The following is an 18,057-nucleotide window of genomic DNA, read 5'->3' as shown; positions in this document are numbered from 1 at the left end:
TTATTAAGTATTCAGAAAAAATAGTTCAAAATTTTTAATTTTTCATTAAAGTAACAACGCTACATAATTTATACACGCATATTATGAAATATGTTGTGTATATTTGTGATTCATTATTATATGTTCTATTTTTAAAAATATGAACACATAATTAAATAAGTTACACACGCAATTATCTTGATAATAAAAACTAAGATTTTTGATATACAAATTTTGTTACTATCAAAAATGAGTGCTTTATGAAAAGAATAATTTATTTTCATAAACTCTTGAGTTTATGTCTTTCCACTCTAACTTCATTATTCAATGTAACTTAAATAGAAAAAGAACATAAACCATCATAAAGATTTTTAAATATTTATCAATGTAACATATACCAATAATTATATTATTATTTGAAATAATGACAGCAAAGTTTTCTCTTGCTTAATAATGTCTACGTGAAAATAACTGTATTATTGCATCGTAAAAATTAATGACAACAATTATTTCAATTGGATTTTAATAATAGCTAGAGATTGTTTGAAGAAATGTAATATACATATACCATATATATTATATATATATATATATATATTATTTTATAAATAGATAAATCTTTAGTATACAAAACTGAAGATATATTGTACAAAAGGAAGAGAAATACATATATATATATATATATATATATATATATATATTTCTTCCTTTTGTACAATATATCTTAAGTTTTGTATACTAAAGATTTATCTATTTATAAAATAATTAAGAACTACTCTCAAACCGAAATTCGTGCTACATTAAGTTAATTATTAAGTCAAAATAATTTTCATTTTTGACACCTGTGAAAAACAAAGATTCTAATAATATGAATTTTTTGTCAAAATTATTTAATTGAATTGTATTAAACCAGATAATTCGACAAATACTACACATTTTCTTATATATCTCAATTATGTACTGATCGACGAGAAAGTATATTTTTATTTGGAGTATATATTGTATTTTTATATTGTATATTGCCAAATTTGGCATCATTACAAGCCTCATTATTAATCTCAGTCTTGATAGCCGACACATGACTTCCGGCAATTCTGACACGGAAAGAATTGCTGCCAATTTCCAATAAATGAAAAATTTTTGCGGCATTTTACGTACTTTAATTAATTATTTTTAATGTTTCCATCTTAATAAAAATATTTTATCACACTCTATGCTATAAAAATGAATTTTATTAATTAAAAAAACAGTTAAAAATATTTTATTTGCTGTTTATAATAAATTGATATTCCATAATTTAATTTTTTTTTAGGTTGAATTTGAAGTACAGACATTTCCAAAACTTTTAAGATGAAAAATGTTTTTTTGGGAAATATATACAAATTTATACATTTTCTTGGAAATTAAACAGAAAAATTATTTTTGAAAAATTTTATTAACATGGTTAGATAGAAGTCTTTTTATCATTAAACTTTTGTCTAAAACATTTTTTAATATCTTGAATCATTTTCGGACTAAACCGAGGAAAGCTAAAAACCATTCTACTTATGAAGGGTGATTTTACCCTCTCAGGACGCGTAATTCAGCACAAACAAAGAAGGATTTTGTGTTATGGATAAATTACTCTACTTGTACACCAAGTTGCAGAATTTTTTGAATTTCCAAATTCCCTTGCAAGAGATGCAGAAAAATTTTATTAGAAATATTGCAACTTTACCGCATGTTTTACTCAAAAACAATTAGTTGTACAAAAAAAGTATAATAACTTTTTCTGTAGAGAATTTTATGAGCCACAATTTTGATAATAACTAATTTTCTCGAAAAAATGATATTTTTCGAGATAATGGCAAAAAACTAAAATTTACGCCTTTTTTATAATCCGCAAAAAACGCCCTGTTTGAAATTAAGAGTACTTTACAGAATTTTATTAGAATATCAAAATAAAAGCCTCCACAAAAATTCAGTTTTATGATGATTTTTTTGAAGTTTTACCCTTTTCAAGTCTAATTTTATTGGATTAATTTCGATCTTATATTATATCTAAAATATTCACACTGAACAAAATGACTTACGTGCAGATCATATGATGTATGGAAAATATATTTCGTGATGTCTAGCTCAAAACTTCGTACCACGTTCAAAAATACTACGATCTACCTCATGAACCATAAACATTATTATAAGAGAGAATTCCCTGATGTTGATTAAAAAGATTATGGTAAATTTTAAATATAATTAGAAGTAATTGTCACGTTTTTACTTGCTGAATTTTCAGTAATTTATTATGTGAAATTTTTAATTTTTTATTAAGTTAGTAAAACTATTTTACTCATGAAGCAGAATTTTGAAACGCGTGGTATATCGGTGATTTATTATTACATATTATTATTACATGTTATAATTTTGGAAATATATGCAAACACAAATAATTATAGTTATCTTGATAATAAAAAATAATATTTTTGATATATTTTATTATAGTACTATTAATTAATACTATTTAATACTATTAATTTGTATTAGCACTATTAAAATCGAATGCTACATATGAAAATAATAATTTATCATCCTAAACTATAAAAAATTTACAGATACTTTTTACTTAATTTTATCATCACTATTTAAAATAAACTGAATAAAAGAACCGAAAATTATTTTACAGGTATAATTAAGTTTTTATCGAATTAACATACGAATTAGTGTAATATTATTGAAAGAAGACAGTAAATATTTGTTCTATGGCGCTTATAATGCTTATATAAAATTGACTATAATTATTATGACATAAATTACTTATAACAATTATTACAATTAAATTCGCACAATTGGGATTGTCTAAAAGAAGTAGATATTCACTGTTTCTAATCGCAATTGTTTATAATCATTCTACCCTTCTAACGTCTTATATCGAGTATTACAAGAAATCGATTTATATATAAAATTAGTCTATATTTAATAAACGGTTGAATTTTTAAATAAAAATTCGTAAAAACAAACAGCCCAAGAACAATTATACGTTACGATAATGTAAACCCAATAAAAACTCTGTTTTTAACTAACACATTTTTCTTTAAAATGTAGAAATTTTTATATATTTCTCTGTCATGATTAGCGTAAATTTAAAGCAACGTATATGTAGTCATAAATCTAGGGCCCGAATGTTTGGGAGATTTTTCGGATTAAAAGATACCAACCCTTCTCGAAGAGACCCGATCGTTATTTCGGATACGATCGACAAGTGTCGGATCTCGGAATATTATGACTTTTGGGTAATATTATTATATGTTTCTCAAAACGAACTCAGTAACGATTGAGATGTGAATGTGTATAAGAAATGTAAACACCGTCCTATATGCGATAACAAACGTTACAAATTCCTATTCCAAAATTCTCTTATTGCCTACGTTACAAAGATTTAATTATTAAAATGTATAAAAGCATACGTGAGATGCTATGAAAGAAAAAATCAACACATTAATTTTTTCATTAAGGAAACTAAGCGCTTATTATGAGAATATATGTAAGTACATAATTTAAGTACTTTTACTTTCTATACGCACAGTTAAAATTTGTGTTAAATTTAATTAAAGATATCACTTGTCTCAAACAATGTACAGAAATTTTTGTATTAATTTAACTTAATATAGATATATTAAATAAAGACACATAGTGTGTTAATATATTTTAACATAAGATAAATGCACAACTTCATATAATTTATAAATTCATTTATTTTTGTGTAAAATAAACATATAATTATAATGTAAACATTAACTAAAAATATATTAATTTTAGAATTTATCATCCCCACTTATATTAGAAAAAAAATTAATTTTTTTCTGTAAATTTTAACTGCTAAATCTTATCGCTAATAAAACAATGAAACATATTTATGATTTAAAATAAAAATAGATGCATAATGTGCTATTTTTGCATCTCTTTTCCATTGTTTTAATAATTTAATATTTGAGTTCATTTAAGGAATAACACCACTGTAACGGCCTCAAAAAAGCGTTTTTTTCGACAATTTTTTTTAATGGAAGGAAAGGAAATAGACTAATAATAATTGGAGAAATTAATAAGCGTGTATTTAAGTATACAATAAAAAAATTGCAGTAAAAAATTCACATCAAGTTATTCATTAAGGAGAACAAGCGCTTATCACGAGAATATATATAAGTACATAATTTAAGTACATTTACTTTGTATACACGCAGTTGAAAAAATTGTGTCAAGTTTAATTAAAGATATCAAGTGTCTCGAAAAATTTACAGCAATTTTTCTATTAAATTAACATAATATAAATATGTTAAAAGAATACACATACCGGTATTAATATTTTAACATAAAAAAATGCACATCTTTATATAATTTAAAATAAATTTTGTGTAAAATTAACATATAGTTATAATGTAAACATTAAGTAAAAATATATTAATTGTAGAATTTATCATTCTCACTTACGTTATATAATAAAAAACAACATGTTTTTCCGTAAATTTTAACATAAAAATCTTGTCGCTAATAAGGCAAAATATATTTATTGTATAAAATTAAAAATACATGTAAAATATGTGTTAATTTATATTCTTTTTAAGTTGTTTTAACACATAAATGTGTTAAATAATTAACACAAAAACTTAATCAGAAATTATTTTAACAAAAAATCACTAATTTTCCTGCTGTGCATATATTTGATAATTTATTGTGAAACCGATGAGATATTTTTGTCATCATATAACTGATACATTATGCATTTTTAACATTTACAGAATAAAGAAACAACAAAATCTGCCTCACTTTACAAGAACATGTTTTTCATATATGGATTTTAATCAATGTGTTTTTAAGGAACTACGCAAATTTAATTATCAACTCTGTACTATTCAACGTTACATCAGTTTTGAAAAGAAGAGACATATAAATAAAAATGAAAGAAAAGTTGATTAATTTTGCAATTTCCGCACCGAGCAGAATTGTCTTATCCGGGAAGGACTCGGCAGCGTATGGAAAACATTTGGTAGCGGCCGCTTTAGATATTCGTACCAAGCTCGAATTCCGCGAACTATCAGAGTCAGAAGGAAAAATAATTAAGATTGATTTTAATCGTGTTGCTCTACAAAAGGATATACCTATAGAAATTGTTGAAAGCTATTTTTTTCATACAAATCTCTCAGAAATTTATTATAAAAATCCAATCGAATTTCTCCGATACATAACATACTTTATCACCACACACGGTTTGTGGAGCACACATGACCAAAAATTTAGCTTACAAATGTTCTTTTACTTGTTTTATTCTATGACTTATGATCTCGAAAGGAAACCTTTTCACGTGCAAGTTTCCACGAATTTACCCGCAGGCTCTGGTCTTGGCAGTTCGACATCGTTCGCTGTATGTCTAGCAGCGTGTTTTCTTCATTGGAAATGTCTACAGGGTGGTCATCATATTAGCTTTAATGATGAGGAGTTAATGATGATTAAACGTTATACTGAAACTTGTGAGAATATTATGCAAGAAGATGTATTCCCATCGATCGATGCTGAAATTTGCATACGCGGCAAAATAAGATCACACCAATATGTGCATTATGAATCTTATTTTGCAGATGTCATAAATTTACAAAAAGTTATAAAGATTCTAATAATTCAAAAGAGATTGTATCAAACAGCTAAGAAAGACCGTACGGAACAAATGGCACATCATAAGTTTTTTGATTCCGAATTTGATTCAGTCATAAATAAATTTGACGAAATAGCAAAATCAATATATAATATACTTGATGATATTAATAACAACAGTAATGCCAATATTTTTCCGAGTTGTGATTACAATGACTTACAGGTATGTTTTTTGTTTTTATTTAACAGTCATATTTTATTATTATATATTATATTCTTTATGGCCTTGCTACTTTGATGAGATTCTCTAAACTAAATAGTTATTTGCTAGAAACTGAACAGTTTTATAATTAATATTTTTTGTATTTTGCAGATAGACATTGCGAGGAATCAACAATTATTGAATGAGTATCGTTTGTCGCCTCCGAAGTTTAATGTAGTTTGGAATATTGCAAATAAATTTGGATATGGAGCGAAGCAGACAGGTTTTGGAGGAAGATTTGCATACATTGTGCTACAACCAGGTATTACAGACGCAATGATCGATTGTATAAAAAAAAGTATACCAACGTGCACGTATAATGACAAGAGTTGCCACGATCGATTGTGAAGGAGTAAAAATTGATAATTCATGATGCGATTAGAAAAAAAATGTTGTTGTAGCCATCTTAAGTCATCGTACCAATCTAAATATCTGCAAACTATACTAAAAAGATATTATAAATTTCCCTCATGTTGAGCTACAAAAGAACATACTTTTAGAAATTGTTAAAAGCTTTTTTTTAATACAGATGTACAAATTCGATTAAATCCAAATAATTTTCTTCCATACGTAACATATTTTATCACTATAAACGATATGTGGATGACATGCGAACAGAAATTTAACCTATATATATTCTCTTTCTTACTTTACACTATTTATACAGCATGTCACTTAAAGAATCGCCCACTATAAGTATATATATAGCATTATTCCTCACTAAAAAATAAGTCAGGAAATCTTGAACGATTTCTTTCTATTATACATAATAAGTCAAGATTAGCATGAATTTTTAGAAACGTATATGAAAATCACAAATCCAGGACCCGAATGTTCGGGGGATTTTTCGAATCGCGAGATACCAACATTTCTCGAGGAGACCCGATCATTAATTCGAGTACGATCGACAGGCGTCGGATTTCGGGGCATTATGATTTTTAAATAATATTATATGTTTCTCGAAACGAGCTCAGTCAGATTGAGACGCGAGAGTGTTACAAGAAATGTAAACACTGTCTTGTGTGCGATAACGAACATTTCAAAATTCCTATTACAAAATTCTTATTGCCTACGTTACATAGATTTAAATATCAAAAATGTATAAAGGCATACGTGCGATGCTATGGAAGAAAAAGTCAATACATTAATTTATTTATTAAGGAAACCAAGCGCTTATCACAAAAATAAATGTAAGTACTAAGTACAAAATTTAAATATTTTTACTTTGTATACACACAGTTGAAAGATTTGTGTTAAAAATTAAAAATATTACGTGTCCACAGAACACGTATTTTTGTATTTATTTAACATAATATATGTAGATATGTTATATAAATGAAGCCACACATGCTGTGTTCACATTTTACCATAAATTAAATGCACAATTTCAAATAAATTAAAATAAATTTTGTGCAAAATTAAAATAGCTTTAATATAAAAATTAACTAAAAACATTAATTTTAGAATTTGTCATCTCCACTTATGTTATAAAATAAAAGTCAACATTTTTTCCCGTAAAATTAAACAGATAAATTATGTCACTCCTAAAACTATAAACATATTTATCGAGTATAATTAAAAATAATTGTACATTGTGTTATTTTTACATCTTACTTTTTCCGGCGTTTTAATAATCTAACATTTAAATTCATTTAATACAACAACAATATGTTAAATCAACTTATCAATATGTTAAATATTTAACACAAAGATTTTAACGAGAACCACTTTTGACAAAAAAAAAAAAAAAAAAAAAATTTTTCTTCCGTGCATATATTTGATGTATAAACGAGATTTTGTAAACATATAACTGATACATTACGCAATTCTAACATTAACAGAACAAAAGAAAGGATAAAAGACAAAACCTTCCTCACGTTACGAGAACATATTTTTCATATTTGCATATTAATAAATGTGTTTCCAAAGAACTACGCAAATTTAATGATCAACTCTGTACTATTCAACGTTACATCAGTTTTGAGAAGAAGAGACATATAGATAAAGATGGAAGAAGAATTGATTAATTTTATAATTTCCGCACCGGGCAGAATTGTCTTATCTGGGGAGGACTCGGCGGCGTATGGAAAACATTTGGTAGCGGCCGCTTTAGATATTCGTACCAAGCTCGAGTTCCGTGAATTATCAGAGTCAGAAGGAAAAATAATTAAGATTGATTTCAATCGTGTTGCTCTACAAAAGGATATACCTATAGAAATTGTTGAAAGCTATTTTTTTCATACAAATCTCTCAGAAATTTATTATAAAAATCCAATCGAATTTCTCCGATACATAACATATTTTATCACCACACACGGTTTGTGGAGCACACATGAGCAAAAATTTAGCTTACAAATGTTCTTTTACTTGTTTTATTCTATGACTTATGATCTCGAAAGGAAACCTTTTCACGTGCAAGTTTCCACGAATTTACCCGCAGGCTCTGGTCTTGGCAGTTCGACATCGTTCGCTGTATGTCTAGCAGCGTGTTTTCTTCATTGGAAATGTCTACAGGGTGGTCATCATATTAGCTTTAATGATGAGGAGTTAATGATGATTAAACGTTATACTGAAACTTGTGAGAATATTATGCAAGAAGATGTATTCCCATCGATCGATGCTGAAATTTGCATACGCGGCAAAATAAGATCACACCAATATGTGCATTATGAATCTTATTTTGCAGATGTCATAAATTTACAAAAAGTTATAAAGATTCTAATAATCCAAAAGAGATTGTATCAAACAGCTAAAAAAGACCGTACGGAACAAATGGCACATCATAAGTTTTTTGATTCCGAATTTGATTCAGTCATAAATAAATTTGACGAAATAGCAAAATCAATATATAATAGACTTGATGATATTAATAACAACAGTAATGCCAATATTTTTCCGAGTCGTGATTACAATGACTTACAGGTATGTTTTTCGTTTTTATTTAACAGTCATATTTTATTATTATATATTATATTCTTTATGGCCTTGCTACTTTGATGAGATTCTCTAAACTAAATAGTTATTTGCTAGAAACTGAACAGTTTTATAATTAATATTTTTTGTATTTTGCAGAAAGACATTACGAGGAATCAACAATTATTGAATGAGTATCGTTTGTCGCCTCCGACGTTTAATGCAGTTTGGATTATTGCAAATAAATTTGGATATGGAGCGAAGCAGACAGGTTTTGGAGGAAGATTTGCATACATTGTGCTACAACCAGATATTACAGACGCAATGATCGATTCTATAAAAAAAGTATACTATGATGCACGTATAATGACAAGAGTTGCCACGATCGATCGTGAAGGAGTAAAAATTGATAATTCATGATGCGATTAGAATTATAGCGAATAATAAATATATAAATAAAAAATTAAATAATGATAAATGTAAAAAAAGATAGGTGTAAAAAAAGAAGGTAAAATTATTAATTTATTAATTGTGATATTTCAAGAAAATTAAAACGAACAATATATACTTTTCTTCTACATATATATATATATATATATATATATACATACATTCTGCTGTTAAAAATCGCAAATTTTTAATAATGTATCGAATTATAAAATCAAATGTAAGAAATCATTGAATTTTTGTGGTAAAATATATCGTAAAATGTCAGCTTTTTCATATTTTATCTTATTGTATTTCAATAATGTAAGTGACGAAACTGCATCAAGATTAAGCTTTGCTATACTATAAAATATGCAAAGATTTTTTTTGCTTCATAGTTTACAATATATAATGCGATTTTGAATGAAAAATCAGTCGAACAATTTTGAATATTAATTTTTCTGTAATGTTTAAAAAATGAATTATGAAATAAAATATATAATCAATGTTATTCAGTAGATGAATATGTCTGGATGGATATATACAGGGTGTCCCGCATCGTGTCCACACTGAAATAACTATGTATTCTTAGTATCAATTCTAAGTCAAAAAGTCTTAATACACGTATGTCCTTAAGTTGATTGCTTTAAAGTTACAGTAAAAAAAATACAAAATAGCATAAAATAACATAAGTATTATTTTTTGAAGATAATAATTTCATTAATTGTACGATAATATTAAATAATAATTAACTACTTTATAAACTGTGCGACAAAGTAAATCATAAAGGTGTTTTTCTCGCACGTGTGCGGTAAAGTAAACTATACATTGAATTGTAGAGAAATAAGTCTCTTTCCGCACGCTAAACAGCAATTAAAAATCGAACTTTCGTAATTGACATTATAAAAAACAATTATCTGCGTTGTCATAGCAAAAAAATAAGTAATAAATAAATGTGTATATAATATTTAAAAATTATAAGTAAACAAGTAAATAATTTAATTATAGAATAATTAATCGAATTTAGGACATATGTGTTTTAAGACTTTTTGACTTATTGTTAGAAAAATGACACTAAGAATACATAATAGTTTTAGTGTGGACGTCACGTTGCGGGACTCCCTATATATGTATATATGTGTCAGTTGCGAGGTTGTCAGTTTCCATGTTTGATACTATAAAGCGTACATTTTATTGATGCATGTTTTTGTGAAAAATAAAACAGGTAAAATAATTTTATGTAAAAATTTTTCTATTGTGTGTTTATTTCAAAATATTCAATTTTTTATTAAAATAATAACACCCTATTATCCATGAATGTAAATTTTGAAAAATATTTATCAGTAACCTATTATTTCAAGTTATAATTTTGGAAATATGAAGAGACAAATAAATAACAAACAATTATATTGATAATAAAAAGTATATTTTAATATTAGTATTATTAATTGGTATTAGTACACTATTAAAATCGAGTGCTAGCTGAAGAGAATAATTTATTATTATTGACTATTAGTTTATCAGTATTTTTTTACTTTTAAAGTCACTATTTCAAATAAATTGAATAAGAAAAAAGGAAAATTATTTTACAGAGATAATTATGTTTTTATCGAATTAACATACAAATTGAAATGTTATTTGAAATATTATTATTTCAAAAGATGTCAGTAAATATCATATTTATTTTTTTGCATTTATATTGAAATAAATTAAATTTTTTACATATCACTTATTTTCGATTGTATTAAAATATACAAAAAATATTATTTATTACCTTAACAATTATATGTATATATTAATTATTTAAATTTGTCTCCATACTTTCACAATTAAAACATATGTGATAATAAATCATAAATGTACCACAACATGCGTCATAGTTCGCGCTTATAAATTATGTAGCGTTATTACCTAATAAAAAGTAAAAATTTTTTAATGTTTTTTGGATGATTAACAAAGGTAAAATTATTCATCAGAATTATCTATTACAAACATACATCAACAAGGCATGCGTCGTATAGTATGTAATAAATATATTAACAGCTTAGCAGCTAACAGATACATCTAATAAAATACATCTAATGTTGATTAAATAAATTTTATTTTATAATTTATTTTCTTTCAGCTTCGCAGAATTTATATAATTAAAAAACGAATCATTTTTCATTCACAACATACATTATATATTTTAGTTATAAAGCATCCTGCAATAGTGATTAAATATTGCAAGGCGACGTTGCTTCTTCTTAAAATAGCGTAGAGTAAAATAATATAGAAGACTTATATATTTCGATATATTTTACAAGGAAATTTCAATTATTTTTTTATCTTTGATTTTATAATTCAATATGATGTCGTTAAGAAATCACGAACTTAGACAACAAAAATATATACATACATATACAATATGATTTATTTTAATCTTATTGTTAATAGCTAACAGACAAATATTTAGAATCACATAAATAAATTATATACAGCTGTTTTCATAGTTGCAAATTACAAACTTTTGTCTTAAAACAACATTTTTTTACATTAATAGATTTCTATCATTATTTGTACAAAAATATAAAAATTTGTAAGAGTATATTGTAAAATCAATTGAAACGCGAAGATTTTGTTAAATATTTCGTACAATATTGTGTAATACAGGAATAATATTGTGTATACAGGATGTCACTTAAAGAATCGCCCACTATAAGTATGTAGCATTATTCCTCACTAAAAAATAAGTCAAGAAGTCTTGAACGATTTCTTTCTCTTATACATAATAAGTCAAGATTAGCATGAATTTTTAGAAACTTATATGAAAATCATAAATCCAGGACCCGAATGTTCGGGGGATTTTTCGAAGCGCGAGATACCAACATTTCTCGAGGAGACCCGATCATTAATTCGGATACGATCGACAAGCGTCGCGTTTCGGGACATTATGATTTTTAAATAATATTATATGTTTCTCGAAACGAGCTCAGTCAGATTGAGACGCGAGAGTGTTACAAGAAATGTAAACACTGTCTTGTGTGCGATAACGAACATTTCAAATTCCTATTACAAAATTCTTATGCCTACGTTACATAGATTTAAATATCAAAAATGTATAAAGGCATACGTGCGATGCTATGGAAGAAAAAGTCAATACATTAATTTATTTATTAAAGAAACCAAGCGCTTATCACAAAAATAAATGTAAGTACTAAGTACAAAATTTAAATATTTTTACTTTGTATACACACAGTTGAAAGATTTGTGTTAAAAATTAAAAATATTACGTGTCCACAGAACACGTATTTTTGTATTAATTTAACATAATATATGTAGATATGTTATATAAATGAAGCCACACATGCTGTGTTCACATTTTACCATAAATTAAATGCACAATTTCAAATAAATTAAAATAAATTTTGTGCAAAATTAAAATAGCTTTAATATAAAAATTAACTAAAAACATATTAATTTTAGAATTTGTCATCTCCACTTATGTTATAAAATAAAAGTCAACATTTTTTCCCGTAAAATTAAACAGATAAATTATGTCACTACTAAAACTATAAACATATTTATCGAGTATAATTAAAAATAAATGTACATTGTGTTATTTTTACATCTTACTTTTTCCGGCGTTTTAATAATCTAACATTTAAATTCATTTAATACAACAACAATATGTTAAATCAACTTATCAATATGTTAAATATTTAACACAAAGATTTTAACGAGAACCACTTTTGACAAAAAAAAAAAAAAAAAAAAAAAATTTTTCTTCCGTGCATATATTTGATGTATAAACGAGATTTTGTAAACATATAACTGATACATTACGCATTTCTAACATTAACAGAACAAAAGAAAGGATAAAAGACAAAACCTTCCTCACGTTACGAGAACATATTTTTCATATTTGCATATTAATAAATGTGTTTCTAAAGAACTACGCAAATTTAATGATCAACTCTGTACTATTCAACGTTACATCAGTTTTGAGAAGAAGAGACATATAGATAAAGATGGAAGAAGAATTGATTAATTTTATAATTTCCGCACCGGGCAGAATTGTCTTATCTGGGGAAGACACGGCGGTGTATGGAAAACATTTGGTAGTGGCCGCTTTAGATATTCGTACCAAGCTTGAGTTCCGCGAACTATCAGAGGCAGAAGGAAAAATAATTAAGATTGATTTCAATCGTGTTGCTCTACAAAAGGATATATTTTTAGAAGATGTTGAAAGATATTTTTTCCAGACAAATCTTTCAGAAATTTATACAAATCCAATCAGATTTCTGCGATACGTAACATACTTTATCACCACACACGGTTTGTGGAGCACACATGAGCAAAAATTTAGCTTACAAATGTTTTTTTACTTGTTTTATTCTATGACTTATGATCTCGAAAGGAAACCTTTTTACGTGCACGTTTCCACGAAATTACCTCCAGGCTCTGGTCTTGGCAGTTCGACATCGTTCGCTGTATGTCTAGCAGCGTGTTTTCTTCATTGGAGATGTCTACAGGGTGGTCATCATATTAGCTTTAATAACGAGGAGTTAATGACGATTAAACGGTACTCTGAATCCTGTAAAGATGTTATGCAAGAAGATGTGTTCCCATGGGTCGATGCTGAAATTTGTATACACGGCAAAATAAGATCACATCAACATACACATTATAAATCTCTTCTTACAAGTATCATAAATTTACAAAAAGTTATAAAAATTCTAATAGTCCCAACTACAAAGGAACAAAGTAAGAAAATAAGAGCGGATAAAATGGCACATATGAAGGTTTGTAATTCAGAATTTGATTCAATCATAAATCTGTTTGACGAAATAGCAAAATCAATATATGATAGACTTGATAATATTAATAACAACAGTAATGCCAATATTTTTCCGAGTCGTGATTACTATGACTTACAGGTATGTTTTTCGTTTTTATTTAACAGTCATATTTTATTATTATATATTATATTCCTTATGGCCTTGCTACTTTGATGAGATTCTCTAAACTATATAATTATTTGCTAGAAACTGAACAGTTTTATAATTAATATTTTTTGTATTTTGCAGAAAGACATTGCGAGGAATCAACAATTATTGAATAAGTATCGTTTGTCGCCTCCGGCGTTTAATGTAGTTGGCAATATTGCAAAAATATTTGGATATGGAGCGAAGCAGACAAGTTTTGGAGGAAAATTTGCATACATTGTGCTACAACCAGATATTACAGACGCAACGATCGATTGTATAAAACAAGTATACCAAGATGCACGTATAATGACAAGAGTTGCCACGATCGATTGTGAAGGAGTAAAAATTGATAATTCATGATGCGATTAGAATTATAGCGAATAATAGATATATAAAAAATTAAATAATAATAAATGTAAAAAAAGATAGATGTAAAAAAAGAAGGCAAAATTATTAATTTATTAATTGTGATATTTCAAGAAAACTAAAACGAACAATATATACTTTTCTTCTACATATATATATTGTATATATACATACATTCTGCTGTTAAAAATCGCAAATTTTTAATAATGTATCGAATTATAAAATCAAATGTAAGAAATCATTGAATTTTTGTGGTAAAATATATCGTAAAATGTTAGCTTGATCAGTTAGTTAGATCAGAATTACAGCGAATAATAAATATATAAAAAAATAAATAATGATAAATTTGAAAGAAGATAAATATATAAAGTATAGCAAAATTATGAACTTATTAATTGTGGTATTTTAAGAAAAAAACGAATAATATATATTACTCTTCTATATACATATTCTGCTGTTTAAATGTTGCCAATTTTTAATGAGTTATAGAATTATAAAATCCAATGTGAGAAATTATTGAATTTTTATTATAAAGTATATTGAAAAATATTAACTTTTTCATATTTTATCCTATTCTATTTCAATAATGTAAGTGATAAAGCTGCATCAACATTAAGCGTTGCTATAACATATGCAGAGATCTTTTTCACTTCATAATTTACAATATATAATGCGATTTGTATGGAAAATCAATCAAACAGTTTGAAATATTAATTAAAAAAAAATGAATTATGAAATAAAATATATAATCAATGTTATTTATCAGATGGATATGTCTGGATGGATATACATATATCTGTTAGTTGCGAGGTTGTTAGTTTCCATGTTAGATACTATCCGACATATGTTTTATTAATGCATGTTTTTGTAAAAAATAAAGCAGGTAAAATGATTTTATGTAAGAATTTTTCTATTGTTCAACATCCAGAAACAATATTTCAAAATATTTAATTTTTTATTTAATTAATAACGCCCTATAATTCATAAATGTAAGTAAATTATTAAATATGTTGTATATCTGTGATCTATTATTCCATGTTGTAATTTTGAAAATATGTAGAACAAATAAGTAACAAACAGTTAATTTGATGATGAAAAGTAATATATTTAGCATATTTCAGAATTAATATTATTAATAGATCTTATTACTATCATAATCAAGTGCTATATGACAAGAATAATTTATGATCCTATAAACTATAAAAAGTTTACAATTTTTTTTTTACTTTTAACATCGCTATTTCAAATAAATTTAGTAAAAAGGAACGAAAATTATTTTACAGAAATAATTAAGAATTTATTGAATTAACATGTACAAATTATTGTATTATTAAAATATGTGATATAATAAAAGGCCAACTTAACGAGCTTATATGCTATTAATTGAAAAATTTATTTATTAATTTACGTCATACTATACAAAAGTTAAGATAAACGTTTCGACTGTACGACAGTCTTTTTCAATATCCTAATAATATGTTAAAAAATTAATTTAGTCATATCGACCTTATTATAAATACAACAATTATGAGATTATATGACGAACGCAGTACAAAATTCATGTTTGTGTCATATAATCTCATAATTGTTGTATTTATAATAAGGTTGATATGACTAAATTAATTTTTTAACATATTATTAGGATATTGAAAAAGACTGTCGTACAGTCGAAACGTTTATCTTAACTTTTGTATAGTATGACGTAAATTAATAAATAAATTTTTCAATTAATAGCATATAAGCTCGTTAAGTTGGCCTTTTATTATATCACATATTTTAATTGTATACGAGCCGAAGTTTAATTTATAAAATATATATATTGTATTATTATTTGAAAAAATGACAGCAAATATTTATTCTTTTCCGTTTATTAATGTTTATATAAAAATGACAATTATTACAATGTAAACACGTAACGTAAAACACTTATTACAATTATTAATATTAATTTCGCACAATTGAGTTTGTCTAGAGGAAGTAGATATTTATGCTTCTTTACTTTAAAAATCTTCAGTTTTATAAACTATATATATAAATTTTTATAAAATAATTAGGAAATAAATGTAAAATAAATCTGTTTTCACATATGTCCTTGAGTTTATGATTCATGTACGATATATTTATATATATATATATATATATATATATATATATATTTATATATTAATTGCGTAATAAATTGCAAGAAAGTATTACATAATCTCTTATGTTTAAATAAAATACCATGTACAATACATATATACCCGATAAGCAAAAAATCATTGCTACGTTATTTTTGTTGGCAAGTATATAGTTTTTAACATTGTATGCAATATTATTATGAACAAACTTTGACATCGATTTAGAGGTTTCGGTAATATTGAAATTAACGTTTTTAAAATATTTTATTAATATTTTGAGTAATATATGTGTGTTATTAAATAATATTTTTAAAACATTTATAAAACATTACTTAAAATATTTTTTTAGGACATTTATTAATAATATTTTAAACATATATTTATAAAACATTATATCATAACGTTTAGAAAATTTATATAAAATCAACATTATAAAATGTTGATTAAATATTTCTTGCTTACTGGGTATGCATATGTATATTATACTTAAACGATACATAAGAGCATCCAAAATGCATACATAAATATATATATGTTATACATATATTTAAAAACTAGAACATAAAACATGATTTAAAATTGTCATTTTTACTTTCGATCATAATGCGTTAAAAGTCATCGTACAACAATTTTAAAAGTGGATTCTTAAAGCTGAATCTTTGCTCTATAGTATGATATAGTGGCTGATTTTTTTAATTCATGAACTTTTCACAAACTTTTTACATAACGAAAATAATGAAGAAATTTGTGAATATTCTTCTTCTTATTTAATCTTTGAAAAAAGTTTCCTAAAGTAACTTAAAAAATTTTATTTTTTTTTTAATTTTATATATAAATTTGTTTCAAAAATTTATGAAAATAAATTAGTGTATTCATATCGAAATAAATTAAACTTCTCGTATATTATTTATTTTCGATAGTACTAGATTATATAAAAAATATTATTTATTACAAAAAAGTGATCCGATTGCCAGTTGAAATTTTGAAATAAAGATAAAAAGGAATTGATTGACCGATACTCTGGCTAAGGTGAACAATCTTTTATTAAAAAAGACGCAACGTTTCGACCCCGAATTGGGTTCTCTTCAGGCTACAAAAATTAAATTATACATCTCAGTTAAAAAAAAAACATAAAAATATCTGTAAAAATCGGATACAGAAAATCATACATATAATAAAGTGTTTTCATTCCAATTATCTTTACAAATACAAAATTAGTACTATTCTTAGTCTCACTGATATAGGTCCATTATTTTGACAGTAGATTTCATGCGCAAAATATATTGTTAGTAAAACAGATTCTTATTTAACAACTGTTATCCAATGAGTCAAGATCTTGATAGTTTTCGAGATAATGACAAAAAACTAAAATTTACCTCCCCATCCCACAAAAAAATGC

At 25.4% G+C, this 18,057-nt stretch overlaps 3 protein-coding genes across 5 annotated transcripts; all 3 read left to right on the top strand.

Annotated features, from left to right (window-relative positions):
• Positions 1-3,301: 3,301 nt before the first annotated feature.
• Positions 3,302-9,358, top strand: LOC114941412 (uncharacterized). The gene is made up of 5 exons (XM_085488807.1): positions 3,302-3,499; positions 4,752-5,824; positions 5,975-7,053; positions 7,705-8,785; positions 8,936-9,358. Exons 4-5 carry the CDS (start codon positions 7,871-7,873, stop codon positions 9,194-9,196), a joined length of 1,176 nt encoding a protein of 391 aa, XP_085344933.1. The 5' UTR covers positions 3,302-3,499; positions 4,752-5,824; positions 5,975-7,053; positions 7,705-7,870; the 3' UTR covers positions 9,197-9,358.
• Positions 5,282-6,211, top strand: LOC146720299 (uncharacterized). Its single transcript, XM_085488818.1, has 3 exons — positions 5,282-5,480; positions 5,589-5,824; positions 5,975-6,211. Exons 1-3 carry the CDS (start codon positions 5,282-5,284, stop codon positions 6,209-6,211), a joined length of 672 nt encoding a protein of 223 aa, XP_085344944.1.
• A 2,459-nt stretch (positions 9,359-11,817) lies between the features above and the next one.
• On the top strand, positions 11,818-14,661 carry LOC114941409 (uncharacterized). 3 transcript variants are annotated; one of them, XM_029316400.2, is made up of 3 exons: positions 11,818-12,391; positions 13,047-13,986; positions 14,272-14,661. In XM_029316400.2, the coding sequence occupies exons 2-3, from the start codon at positions 13,213-13,215 to the stop codon at positions 14,530-14,532; spliced, it is 1,035 nt and encodes a 344-aa protein (XP_029172233.1). In that variant the 5' UTR covers positions 11,818-12,391; positions 13,047-13,212; the 3' UTR covers positions 14,533-14,661. The 3 variants fall into 3 exon arrangements, with proteins under 3 accessions (XP_029172233.1, XP_029172232.1, XP_085344945.1); XM_029316399.2 differs by having other exon boundaries at positions 13,047-14,121; XM_085488819.1 differs by lacking the exon at positions 11,818-12,391 and having other exon boundaries at positions 12,983-14,121.
• Positions 14,662-18,057: the final 3,396 nt, after the last annotated feature.

The sequence above is a fragment of the Nylanderia fulva genome, unplaced genomic scaffold (assembly GCF_048542155.1).
Source record: "Nylanderia fulva isolate GAGA-0341 unplaced genomic scaffold, ASM4854215v1 Scaffold72, whole genome shotgun sequence".
Classification (NCBI taxonomy): Eukaryota; Metazoa; Arthropoda; class Insecta; order Hymenoptera; family Formicidae; genus Nylanderia; species Nylanderia fulva.
Note: the sequence above shows the minus strand (reverse complement) of the source record. Positions and strands in the feature narration are given on the sequence as shown.